The 13,123-nt window shown below is 36.7% G+C and overlaps 1 protein-coding gene across 1 annotated transcript; it reads right to left on the bottom strand.

Annotated features, from left to right (window-relative positions):
* Nucleotides 1–5,701: 5,701 nt before the first annotated feature.
* On the bottom strand, nt 5,702–11,210 carry INSL5 (insulin like 5). The gene is given in 3 exon segments (XM_045897465.2): nt 5,702–8,840; nt 11,040–11,114; nt 11,117–11,210. Coding segments are annotated over 3 exon segments (399 nt in total). The 3' UTR covers nt 5,702–8,610.
* Between the last annotated feature and the right edge of the window lie 1,913 nt (nt 11,211–13,123).

Raw genomic sequence — 13,123 nt, 5'->3', positions numbered from 1 at the left:
TTAGCAAACAGTAAGGGGCCAGATAGTAAATATTTTCAGCTTTGTAGACCGTATGGTCTCCAGCATAACTATTCAACTCTGCCACTGAGGCACAGAAGCAGCTCTGGATGGTAAGTAACCAAGTAAGTGTCACTGTCTTTCAATAAAAGTTTCTTTATGTAACTGAAAGTTCAGTTTTATGTATTCTTCATGTATCATGAAGTTATTATTCTTTTTGACTTATTTCCAACTATTTAAAAAGTAAAAACCCTTCTAGCATGTGAGCCATACAAAATCAGATGGTAGGGCATATTTGGCCCAAGGGCCATAGTTTGACCACCTGGCTTCTAAAGGGTTCATCTTAGTGGAGGAAGAGAGTTGTAATCATAATAAAGAAGTTGAGATTTTAATATATCTAGCAGAAAGTGGAAAGTAAGCAGCAATACATAGAAAATGACAATAGCATTTCTAAATTAGTAAGTGAGGAACCCCCTTTCTGACTTACTAATTTAGCCATGCAAACAAAAAAATTACATTAGCCATGCAAACAAAAAAAATTAAAATGAATACTAGATTATATGGAATATAATCAAGTATATCATGTCACTCATTAAACATGAATTTGCTTCATTTTCCTATCAAAGTGAATTAACAAAAGCCACAGATAAATAAAAAGCACATTCAGTTCTTCTGATATACAAAATATCAAATTAAAGAATATTTTTCTATGATCAAATAGATTTATTCTGAGAATGCAGAAAAATTTCAACATAAGGAAGGTTATCAAAGTAATTTTTCATCTTAACAAAAGAGAAAAATATCATATGATGAAGTTAAATAGGTATTTGATAAAATTGAGAAGCTATAACAAAGTAAGTTCTTAAGCGATACATAATAGAATAACACTCTTAAGATGACCAATATTATATACACATATATAATGTAAAGACTACTTTATTTATATTATTTATTTTTAAAAATATTTTAACCAGCAAACATCATACTGAGTACTGAAATGTTAAAGCTGTTTCCATTAAAATTAGGACTATGAAAGAAATGCCTAACATCATCACCATTATTAAGAATTTTTCTTGTAGTTACCTTCCCAGTGAGGCCTTCCCTAGCCACCCTGTGTAAAATTCACTCCCCCACCAAGCTTTCCAATCCCCCTTCCATACTTTCTTTTCTCAGTCATTATTTAATATTTTTTGTGTTTATGTTTGTCTTCCATAGAATAGACACTTTATTCATCTGTTTCATTCACATTGGTATCCTTAGTATCCACAACAATGCCTGGCATTAATCTCAATAACTAATTGTTGCACTATGAGTCATGTAATAAGAATGTGAAGCAGGGGCGCCTGGGTGGCTCAGTTGGTTAAGCAACTGCCTTCGGCTCAGGTCATGATCCCGGAGTCCCTGGATCGAGTCCCACATCGGGCTCCCTGCTCGGCGGGGAGTCTGCTTCTCCCTCTGACCCTCCCCCCTCTCATGTACTCTCTCTCATTCTCACTCTCTCAAATGAATAAATAAATCTTAAAAAAAAAAAAAAAAAGAATGTGAAGCAATCAGCTTAAATACTGGAAGAGACAAAATTACCTTTTTATTAGTAGATAACAATATCGTATACCTAGAAAGCCCAAGAAAGACTAATAAAGCAGCCACTAAAATTAGTAAAATAACTGGACAAGGCTGCTGGAGATAAAGATGAATATACAAAAAACAAGATTTTTCTTTGTACCATAACAAGCATTTAGAAATGAACGTGGGGGAAATTTCTCATTCACTGTGGCAAACAAAAATGGTAAATAAAAAAGGTAATATAAAAAGGTACAAGACCTTGGGGCCCCTGGGTGGCTCAGATGGTTAAGCATCTGCCTTCGGCTCAGGTCATGATCCCAGGGTTCTGGGATCGAGTCCCACATCGGGCTCCTGGCTCAGCTGGGAGCCTGCTTCTCCCTCTCCCTCTGCCTCTCTCCCTGCTCATTCTATCTCTCTCTCTCTCTCTCTCTCTGTGTCTCAAGTGAATAAATAAAATCTTAAAAAAAAAAAAAAAGGTACAAGACCTCCTATCAAAATACCACCAGCATTTTTCACAGAGGTGGAACAAACAATTCTAAAATTTGTATGGAAGCAGAAAAGACCCTGAATAACCAAAGTAATGTTGATAAACAAAACCAAAGCTGGAGGCATCACAATTCCAGACTTCAAGCTGTATTACAAAGCTGTAATCATCAACACAGTATGGTACTGACACAAAAACAGACACATAGATCAATGGAATAGAATAGAGAGCCCAGAAATGGACCCTTAACTCTATGGTCAACTAATCTTCAACAAAGCAGGAAAGAATATCCAATGGAAAAAAGACAGTCTCTTCAACAAATGGTGCTGGGAAAATTGGACAGCCACATGTTGTCCAGAAAAATGAAACTGGACCACTTTCTTACACTATACACACAAAAAAAATTTTAAATGGATGGAAGACCTAAATATGTGACAGGAATCCATCAAAATCCTAGAGGAGAACACAGGCAGCAACCTCTTAGACCTAGGGCACTGCAACTTCTTGCTAGACACGTCTCCAGAGGCAAGGGAAATAAAAGCAAAAATGAACTATTGGGACTTCATCAAGATTAAAAACTTTTGCAGAGCAAAGGAAACAATTAACAAAATTAAAAGGCAACCTACAGAATGGGAGACAATATTTGCAAATGGCATATCTGATAAAGGGCTAGTATCCAAAATCTATAAAGAACTTATCAAACTCCACACCCAAAAAAACAAAAATCCAGTCAAAAAATGGGCAGAAGACATGAACAGGTATTTCTCCAAAGAAGACATACCAATGGCTTATAGACACATAAAGAAATGTTCAACATCACTCAGCATCAGGAAAATCCAAATCAAAACCTCAATGAGATACCACCTCACACCTGTCAGAATGGCTAAAATTAACAAGTCAGGAAACGACAGACGTTGGCGAGGATGTGAAGAAAGGGGAACCCTCTTACACTGTTGGTGGGAATGCAAACTGGTGCAGCCACTCTGGAGAACAGTATGGAGGTTCCTCAAAAAGTTGAAAATAGAGCTACCCTATAACCCAGCAATTGCACTACTTGGTATTTACCCCATAGATACAGAGGTAGTGAAAAGAAGGGGCACCTGTACCCCAATGTTCATAGCAGCAATGTCCACAATAGCCAAACTGTGGAAAGAGCCGAGATGCCCTTCAACAGATGAATGGATAAAGAAGATGTAGTATGTGTATATATACAATGGAATATTACTCAGCCATCAAAAAGAATGAAATCTTGCCATTCACAATGACATGGATAGAACTAGAGGATATTATGCTAAGCAAAATAAGTCAGTCAGAGAAAGACAAATACCATATGATTTCACTCACATGTGGAATTTAAGAAACAAAATAAATGAACACAGGGAAAGGGAAGGAAAAATAAAATAAGATAAAAACAGAGGGAGGCAAACCATAAGAGACTCTTAACTATAGGGAACAAACAGGGTTGCTGGAGGGAAGATGAGTGAGGGACACTTGATGTTATGAGCACTCGGTGTTATATGCAACTGATGAATCACTAAATTCTATTCCTGAAACTGATAATACACTATATGTTAACTAAATTGAATTTAAAGAAAATATATATATTTTTTTTAAGTACAATACCTACATAATTAACATTACAAAAAGATATTAAAAGGAACAAAATACCTATGTTATTATAGTAACATTTTGGGTTGGAATTCTTAATATGTTAGAATACAATATTTCCTGCATTAATGCAAATGTAATGCCATTGAAATTGTAATTCCAATGAAATTTGGGGGGGAACAAAATAACACAATTATAAAATCCATATGGAAGAATCTATGTCTCATAATCGCCATAAAAATCCCCCCCCATAACCTAATCTGTAATGATGGACAACTTTTCTTAAAAGATATTAAAACTTACCATAAAATTACTGCAATTGAAATAGCATGCGGCTAATTCAGAATAAATAGAGCAGTGAACAGAATAAAGGCCCTATAATAGTTCCAAATGTAATGAAAACAACATATGACTAAAGTGACATGAACTTTTCATGGGCAAAAGATGGTTCATTTAATAAATAATGCAGGAAAAATTTTCTGTCAATTTGGAAGAAGATGAAAATTAAATACCTCACATTATAAAAAAATAAATGTAATATGGATTAAATTTAAATGCAAAGGTACAAAACAAAATTATCAGAATAAAATTTAGTAGAATTCCTGTACAACCTTGCACTAAGGGAGATCTTCCTAAGCAAAGCAGAAAATACAGAAATTATAAAGGAAAAGATAGACATTGGCAAAAGACATCCTAACTGAAGTCAAGACATACAAAAGACTAGGGGAAAATATTTTACTCTGATGACAGTCAAAAAGTTAGTATCCTTGGGGTGCCTGGGTGGCTCAGTCGATTAAGTGCCTGCCTTCGGCTCAGGTCATGATCCCAGGGTCCTGGGATGGAGCCCCACATCGGGCTCCCTGCTCAGCAGGGGGCCTGCTTCTCCTTCTCCCTCTGCCTACCGCTCCACCTGCTTATGCTCTCTCTCTCTGTCAAATAAATAAGATCTTTAAAAAAAAGTTAGTATCCTTAATATAAAAAAAGCTTTGAAAATTGATAATAAAGGTATTATAAATATGTAAAAAAATGGGCAAAGTACATAAACAGACTAATATACAGAATAGAAAATACAAATGTCCAATAAAAATGAAAGGTGGTCATAGTCATGATAATGCCAATAAAACCAAAAATTATATTCAATATTTCACCTTTAAGAATTGCAAATTTTTGCAAGCATAATAACCGTATGGACAGATGAGGATATAGAGAAATAGGTACTCTCACAAATTTCTAGTGAGAATATGAATTAATACAAACTTTTTATTATTTATTTATTTATTTATTTTTAAGATTTTATTTATCTATTTGAGAGAGAGAGAATGAGAGAGAGAGAGCACATGAGAGGGGGGAAGGTCAGAGGCAGAAGCAGGCTCCCTGCTGATGCGGGACTCGATCCAGGGACTCCAGGATCATGACCTGAGCCGAAGGCAGTCGCTTAACCAACTGAGCCACCCAGGCGCCCAATACAAACTTTTTAGACGGTAATCTCTCAGTATGTGTTTTTAAATTTAAAATACACATACCAGGGTGTTACTGAAATATCTCCAAGGTATACTACATACAACCACAAGATGTAAGATAGTATGTATACTTTTTGTGTAAAATAGTATGATGGACTCAGTAGGTATTGTATTAGGCCAACTGCTACAAAAAATAAAATCAAACATAAAACAACTCAAAGGATGTTCTTGCTAAGTTGCTAAGATTTTAAGGGCTAATCTTGGAATTGGCACGTATCACTACTACTCACATTTAATTGGCCAGAATTAGTCACACAATCACATGTACCTTCAAAGGAGACAGAAATGTCATCTAGCTGTGTGCCCAAGAAGAAGAGGAGAAATGTTGGTGGACAGCTAAAAGTCTCTGCTATAGATAATAAATAGGGAGATAGGTAGGTAGATAGACAGATGATAGATACATAGATAGGGAGGAAGCTATCTAACTGTATTTGTAGCTATACTACATAAATTCAGTATAAACATGATTTTTATTCCTGGCAGAAATTATAAGAAACCCTCAATAAGGGTTATACTATAATTATATTATAACTTAGAACCAAATGGAAGAGAATGAAACTTTTGTTTTATTTTATATTTCTCTGGACTGTTTGAATTTCCTAACTTGATACATATATTCCCCCCCCAAAAAAACCTGGCTATACGATTTATTCAAGTGAATAGAGTAGGTCCCATTTTTCCTCTTTGTTTCTCTATGTACTTAAAATACATAGATACATTTTAAATAACTAATAAGTATATATCAAATAAATAGTAACTAATACAAATATACTGAAAAAAATAAACACACCTTTCCCCTAAAAACTTGATAAGCTATCTCATTGAAATAAAAGTGACAATGTAAGGATACATAAACAAGGCTGTTTAGTGCATCTTTATTTGTAATGGCAAATACTTCAAACAACTTGGTGAATACCTATTGGTGAAATGTCAAAATTACATGTTAGAGAACAGTAACTCTCAAACTTTTTGGTCTCAGTACTCTACACTCTTAAAAGTTATTAAGAACTTCAAAGGGTTTTTGTCTGTGTGGGTTGAATTTATCCATATTTATCATAATGGAATTTACAACAGAAATTTAAACATATATATTATCTCATTTAAAAATAATAAACCTACCTACCACATGTTAACACAATAGCATATTTTATGAAAAATGTCTATTTTCACAAAACAAAACACATAGTGAAAAGAATGGCATTGTTTTATATATTTGCAAATCTCTAAAGACTGGCTTTATAGAATACAGCTCAATTCTCATATCAGCTTCTGCATTCAATCTGTTACTGTGTGTCGTGTTGATTGATATATATGAGGAAAGTCCAGCCTCACAGAAAATCCAGCCTCATAGAAAATCCAGATATTTGGTTGGAAAAGGGAAGATTATTTTAATAGATTATTTTAATTTCATTAATTTAAGATTATTTCAGTTTTATCTAATAAAATTATCTTTTCACATAATTTTGATATTCTTTTTTAATAGTATACCAAAACCCAACAAGTGGCTGTTTATTAAAGGTTAGTCGCAATGTAGAATCTGAAATCACATCAATGAATTGTTGTACTGTTAGATTAAAATCTTTATTTTGCACTTGGGATGGATATTTTACCTATTTATGATTTTCTAATATCATGCATTGCTCATTTGGAAAATATTGGTTCACCGAGTTATGCTGATCTCCCAAATGTTGACACATTTCATTACACAATGAATATCAAAAAATAAAATTCATTAATATCACCACTGATGCTCATGGTGATGGATAAAAGTTCCAAAATTGCTTGTAAGCTTGAATTTTATCATCAGCAACAAATATTGTCAATTGTTTTCCTTGAAGTGACAGGCTTACTTTGTTCATTTTCATATCTTTTTTCATTTAATTTCAAATATCCAAGTCTGAATAACTACAGTTTTTTAGTCTGTCTTTTAAAAAAAGAAAAGAAAAGTGCTTCCTGGAAAAAGCATCTAGTTTTAAGCTCACAACTCAATCACGTAAGTGCTTTACCGTGAGACAACCATCACACTCCAGTATGTTCCAAAAGTGCTTCCTGCATCTTCCCATTTCACCACCCACCATATTGAAAAGGCACGTACTCAAGGACTGAGACTTAATTTAATGAATTCTTATTGCCTCATCAATGGACATTCTTACAGTGAGACCAAATAAAACAAACAAACAACCAAAAAAAACCCCCAAAAAACAACAAACAAAAGAACCCAGGGTAGTTCCCGTTGTTATCGGAGTGTTGTTCTTGGTGGTGAAGAATACATTGACTACCAGTACGGTTTGATGTGACTGCCTTGATTCATGCTAAGTAGCCTAAATTTGAATCCAGTAACACCACCTCCTTAGCTGTGTGTGACTTAGGACATGTTTACGTAATTCCACTGAGCCTTAGTTTCTTTATCTGCAAAACCGTGATAAAGTACTATCCACTCTCATAGGTTTCCTGCAACAAATACATGAAGTAAATGTTTAAATGCCATGCACAATGCCTTGACACAGTTTCAGTGCCCAATACGTAGTAGATGAATTTCAAATACAGACTGCGGTATTAATAAGAGCAGCACCTCAGATGAACAGAGAATCTATTGTTACAACCCCCTGGAGTGTTGACTGTCAGAGTTACAAATGAAAACATAGTTTTGTGATTTCCTTACTTTGTCTTTCTGTCTGTGAAGACATCCAATTGTGTCACAAGACTCAGCTATGTGGGTCTCAGTTTAACTTGTAGAATGAGAATACAATGTCCTTTTATCTCTGGGAAAGCAAAACCCAAAACAGCCCAGACTATAGGAAAGAGCTTATTATTCAAACGTTTTCTGGGTTTTAGCTGTTTGGGGACCTGACACACATCTGCCTCCAGCTATCCTCAAGGAGAAGGGCTGCATATTAGGAAATGTTTATCAAGCACTTTTTGAGAAAAGCACTTTGTTTAGATTCTTATACTTGACCATGAATCAGTGTTTAAGTTCTCAGTAATAATATACAGCAACCCGAAAGTTAAGAGTGGATAGTTATTTCTGGGTGATGTGGTAACAGTTGATTTTTATTTTCTTTTTATGCTTGTTTTGTTTTGTTCTACATTTTCTTACCGTCAGCATAATCTGTTTACTGTTTTAAAGTTACTTTAAAATATTTTTTAAAAGGAGAAAATCACAGTGAGCCTGGTTTATGGCATTTTTACTGCAGTTTTGCACAGCATTTCAAATTTCAAAGGATTCGTTAAAATTTTAAAAGAACAGTGCATTCACCGTGGCAAAGGGAGAAAATAGACTTCATTGTGGTTTTCACCACTCACCCACAACTTTTAGGGAAGAAAGATTGCCTTGCCAAAAGCCATTGTTTTAATAACACAATATAAGCGTTGTCCTGAGCAGTAAAAACATGTTGACACGTGCTAAAGCTCCACCATTGTTGGGTATCAGCTCTGGTCTTAACAAAGAGCGGGCAAATCAGGCATGGAACAACAGGCAGGGCAGCTGACTCTTTGTGAGTCTTGTGTCGACATCACCCAATGCTTCTTTGAGCCCCAACGCCCTTCAGGGGGCAGCTGTCCATCTGGAAGACTTTCCTTCCCTGAGGAATCCACCTTTGAGAGGCTTGGCGCTGCGTCTTCCTCAGAAACAGGCTCATTTGGGAGCTGGAGCTCGTTTCCTCACTCAGCTGTACAGAAGAGGAAAAACCATACTTCCTCCAAGGGCGCTGACAAAGAAGGAAGGTAGCCGCCAAGTTCGACGCCTGGATTTTTTAAAAGAAATTGAACCCTACACATCATTTTCTTTAAATGTTGGTCTGCTTTCAGAAAGATTAGACATTCTGGGGAGAACTCAGTCATCTCGAGCCTCCTGTTTTGGCGGAGGAGGCAACATGAGAGCAGAGAGGAGGCATGACACAACCAGGGGCTGGGGGCCAGCCAGTAGCCAAGTCAGGGCTCGCCTTGCGTTGTACTGGCCGCCTCTGCTCGTTGACCAGCTGCCTCCGAGGTATTCGTTACGTGCTATAAATTGAAAACACACAAACAACAAATAACCCTGGGTATGCCTTGCAAAGCTGATTGGTAAGGAAGGAAGTGGAGGTTTAAACTTCTAGGTCTGAAAACAAAAAGTAGTTCGCATTGTTATCCCAAACAAAGTCCTCCCTCAATTTAACTTGGTTCCAACTTATTTATCAGTACCTTGGCTTACTGGCGAGCACTAAGAAAACCTACATGAATGAATGCTCATTAGTAAGCCACTAATGGGTCGAAGAAATAATATATGAGAAAATACTCTGTGAAAGATTATATACACTGCATTATGATGTCTGTGGTGGTAAAAAGAAAGTCTTGCGCAGACATCCATTTCACTGCCCTATGTATTTCATAGATATTCCAAATATATTCTTTCTAGTGCATTTTGGCTTGCTGATGCAGAGATGGATAAAAAATGGTAAGCCTGGTAAATTATGTTTACTCTCTGGAGATTAAAAACCTTTATTGTATCTGTTAACACCTAGTAACTGTGAACCTTTCATTGTGGGAGTGGTAAGTTCATAATTTTTCAAGAAATTAGCCCACCAAAATATGAAAACTGTGGGTCATTTTCTAAAATACTTTTGTTTAGGGCGCCTGGGTGGCTCAGATGGTTGAGCGTCTGCCTTCGGCTCAGGTCATGATCCCAGCATCCTGGGATCGAGTCCTGCATCGGGCTCCCTGCTCCTTGGGAGCCTGCTTCTCCCTCTCCCTCTCTCTCTCTCTCTCTGTCTCTCATGAAAAAATAAATAAAATCTTTTAAAAAATTAAAATAAAAAAATAAAATACTTTTGTTTACCAAAGTCATCTGAAACCACACTGGAATCTTCACAATTATATATGTGTTTGGAACATTTATTATGTAATCACATTTTCCTTTTTGAACTTTTTATTATAAAACTATAACACTCTATGATTAAAATAGAGTCTTAAATAAATTCTACCTCACACTTTAATATAGGATTAGCAGAAAATTCCAGTCAAACTCCTTGAATTGAAAAATGAAGAAATAAACCGTGAAGTCAGTCCCCTCCGTATTTCTGAAACACACTAGGCTTATTCCTACCTTCAACATCCTGATCAAACAATTCCTACTGGATTCCCCCCAGAATTCCACTTCGCCCCACTGCTCAGCACTCCCCAAATCCTACACCACTGCCTCTGTGACGCTATCATTTATGACACGGGTTCACCATCTTCTTTTTCCCACCTGAGACACAGTATAGAACAAAGAAAGACCTCAGCTCTTGAAACCAGATGGACCTGCTTTGCTCCCTCGCCACACCACCTACTAGCTGGGTGAACAATTTCGTCCCCAGTAAAATGGTAAATGGGGGTAATATTACTTCACAGGAAGCTTATCAGTAGACTGAATGAGATGTTGCACATAAAACCACCTGACACTTAATAAGTGCTCAATAACAGTTTCCTTCCTTCCATCCTTATTTAGCACTCACCTGAATTCCAACTTGTTATTCGACAGTTACCCACGTGTGAAATTATCCCTGCCACTTCAACATGTCCCTTAAAATCACGTGCTTCTCAAAAAAAAATAAAAAAAATAAAAAAAATAAATCATGTGCTTCTCTCTAGTCCCCATAGCACCAGCCATAGATGGTGAGCTCATAGAGGTAGTTACACAATCAAATGACGTCAAGCTGGAGACAAAGCAAAAAAGGTCCTTATATTCTGAAAGGTATCAAGCTCACTTCTTTCCCAAGCCAAATTCAATTTATTTTGATAATTAACCCCTTAAACTGATACAGAAGTGGCTTAGAAATCCAGAGAAACAGGTGCTAAAACGAGCCTGGAAAAAAAATAATAAATGAAGGAGTCACATGAGTTAATGTTACCTTGCTGACGTTGAGGGGTCCCTTCCGGGTGCCTTCTCCACCTGGAGCTAGCCCAGATGTAGACATCTGCTTTTACTCTAGCCCACAGTGTTTCATAGACTCCTTACTCCTCACCTCTGAGATGGCAAGTAAGAGAGGGAATAGAATTAAAGTCAAAAGGGAGCCCTTCATTTTGCTAAGGATTAAATCAGAATCTGATGTGAATATTGCCAAATTAAGTTTTGAAGTTACCATCACGCCCTTGTCCAATTTATACTAACTTTCCTGACATTTTATTGGTCAGAACCTCATTTTAACAATATTTATGAAGCACAAAGTTTACACCGTGAAGTTTTGATAATGTGCTTTTATGATTATTGCTAGTTATTCAGTCACTTCTGAACACTGTCACGTACCATTAACTGCATCCATGAGACAATAAACAGAATGCTCTCTTGGAAGACATCTAGAAAAACACGGGCTTTGGAAGTAGCCAAGTATGACTTTCAATGTCAGCCTTGTCACTTACTGAGTGACATGGGCAAATTTTAAACCCTTTAAACTTTGATAACCATATCTCTAGAATGAGAAAACCTATCTCATAAGAGTGTTTGAGTATTGAAAGCAACACTTATATCAAAGCCGTGAGAAAGCTAACTTAAGAACTCACATTCTTGTGTTTGGGTTTGAATCTCCACTTAGAAGATCTAGAATCTTAACGAAGATATTTAACCTCCCCAAGAATACTTCTCTGTAAAACTGTGATAGTAATTGACTCTTAAAGCTAATGAGATAAATTGTATCTTCTTCCCTCACCATTGGGATGGACTAGAAAAGATAACTTTCCTTTAGAATATAGGAGAGTTTCTCTGACTAGAATCCTTCTTCTTATTCTTCACCCTTTGACTTAGGCATGCATTTATCAATACACATTTTTACAATAGAAAGCTGGATACATCACCCTCAAAGAGCTAAATAGTGAAATTTCTCTCCTGGTAAACTTCCTAAAAGTACTAGTTCTTACAAAGCTCTTACCTAAACTGGGAATTCTGCAGTTTCAGATCTTAAAGAGTTGTTGACTCACTTTTTAGCAAATTGAAAAATAATTTTTTTTAAATTGATTCCTCTTCTGTGATCTCTGGTTGAAAAAAAAAATCCCTTCAGCCTGTGATCAAGATCATATCACCCATACTTCTTGTGATATTGCCATTTTTCTGTAAGGAAGCCAGAAAATGGAACAAAATAACCTATGCTCTGATTGAAAGCATTTCTGACTCTGAAAAATAAACATGTTATTTCAAAGAATTGTTGCTTTCTCAATCTCTCTGGCTGCAGTATGGGGAACTGATTAAGGGGAGCAAGACTTGAGGCAGGAGAAACAAAAAAAAAAGGCTGTTGCAATAATTTAGATGAGATATGATGTGCTCTAAACTAAGGTTATTGCAGAAAGGATGGGGCAAGTGGCAGTATTCAAAATACAGGAGGGCTTGGTCCTGATTACGTATTAGGAATAAGGCCAAAAAATGGTACTTAGGGCTCTGGCTTGCACAACTGGGATGTTGGAGGAGAATCATTTGCTAAGAAAGGGACCTAAGGGGCAGGGATGGTTTTGACTGCAGAAAGAGCTACCTCATCTTTTCATAGGTGAAAATTGCAGGTGAATCTGTCATTTACCAACTCCAGAGGGGCATCTGCATGACCAAGTCCTGCACACCCACAACATAAGCAATTATTTACCCATTGATTACCAACTTCTTTCTTCCTTTCTTTGGAGACTCATACTGCCCATCTTGATAATGCTAGGTTTAACATAGCACTCCAATAAAGCTGTGATCAGTGGCTATGGGCTGGGCTTTTGCACAAGCCAGGAGAGAAGTATTCAGCCAAGGGATGATCCCTGCCCTGGATGTCAGATACACTCTGATACCTCTGAACGCTGCTACGGCTCCGACTTGATCCCCCGGGGCTCAAAATAGACTCCTCTTCTGCCAGCTGTGAAGGATTAGTCCTTTCCAAGGACTCCTTGGGACTTGAAATGCTAAGTCTTGTTATAATTGTCTGATCCCTCCTGCCTCAAAACCTTTCCATGGCTCAACATTACCTGG

The sequence above is a fragment of the Mirounga angustirostris genome, unplaced genomic scaffold, assembly GCF_029215605.1.
Source record: "Mirounga angustirostris isolate CCGP_5_RB_7025 unplaced genomic scaffold, mMirAng1.0.hap1 SCAF_4, whole genome shotgun sequence".
NCBI classification, from domain to species: Eukaryota; Metazoa; Chordata; class Mammalia; order Carnivora; family Phocidae; genus Mirounga; species Mirounga angustirostris.
Note: the sequence above shows the minus strand (reverse complement) of the source record. Positions and strands in the feature narration are given on the sequence as shown.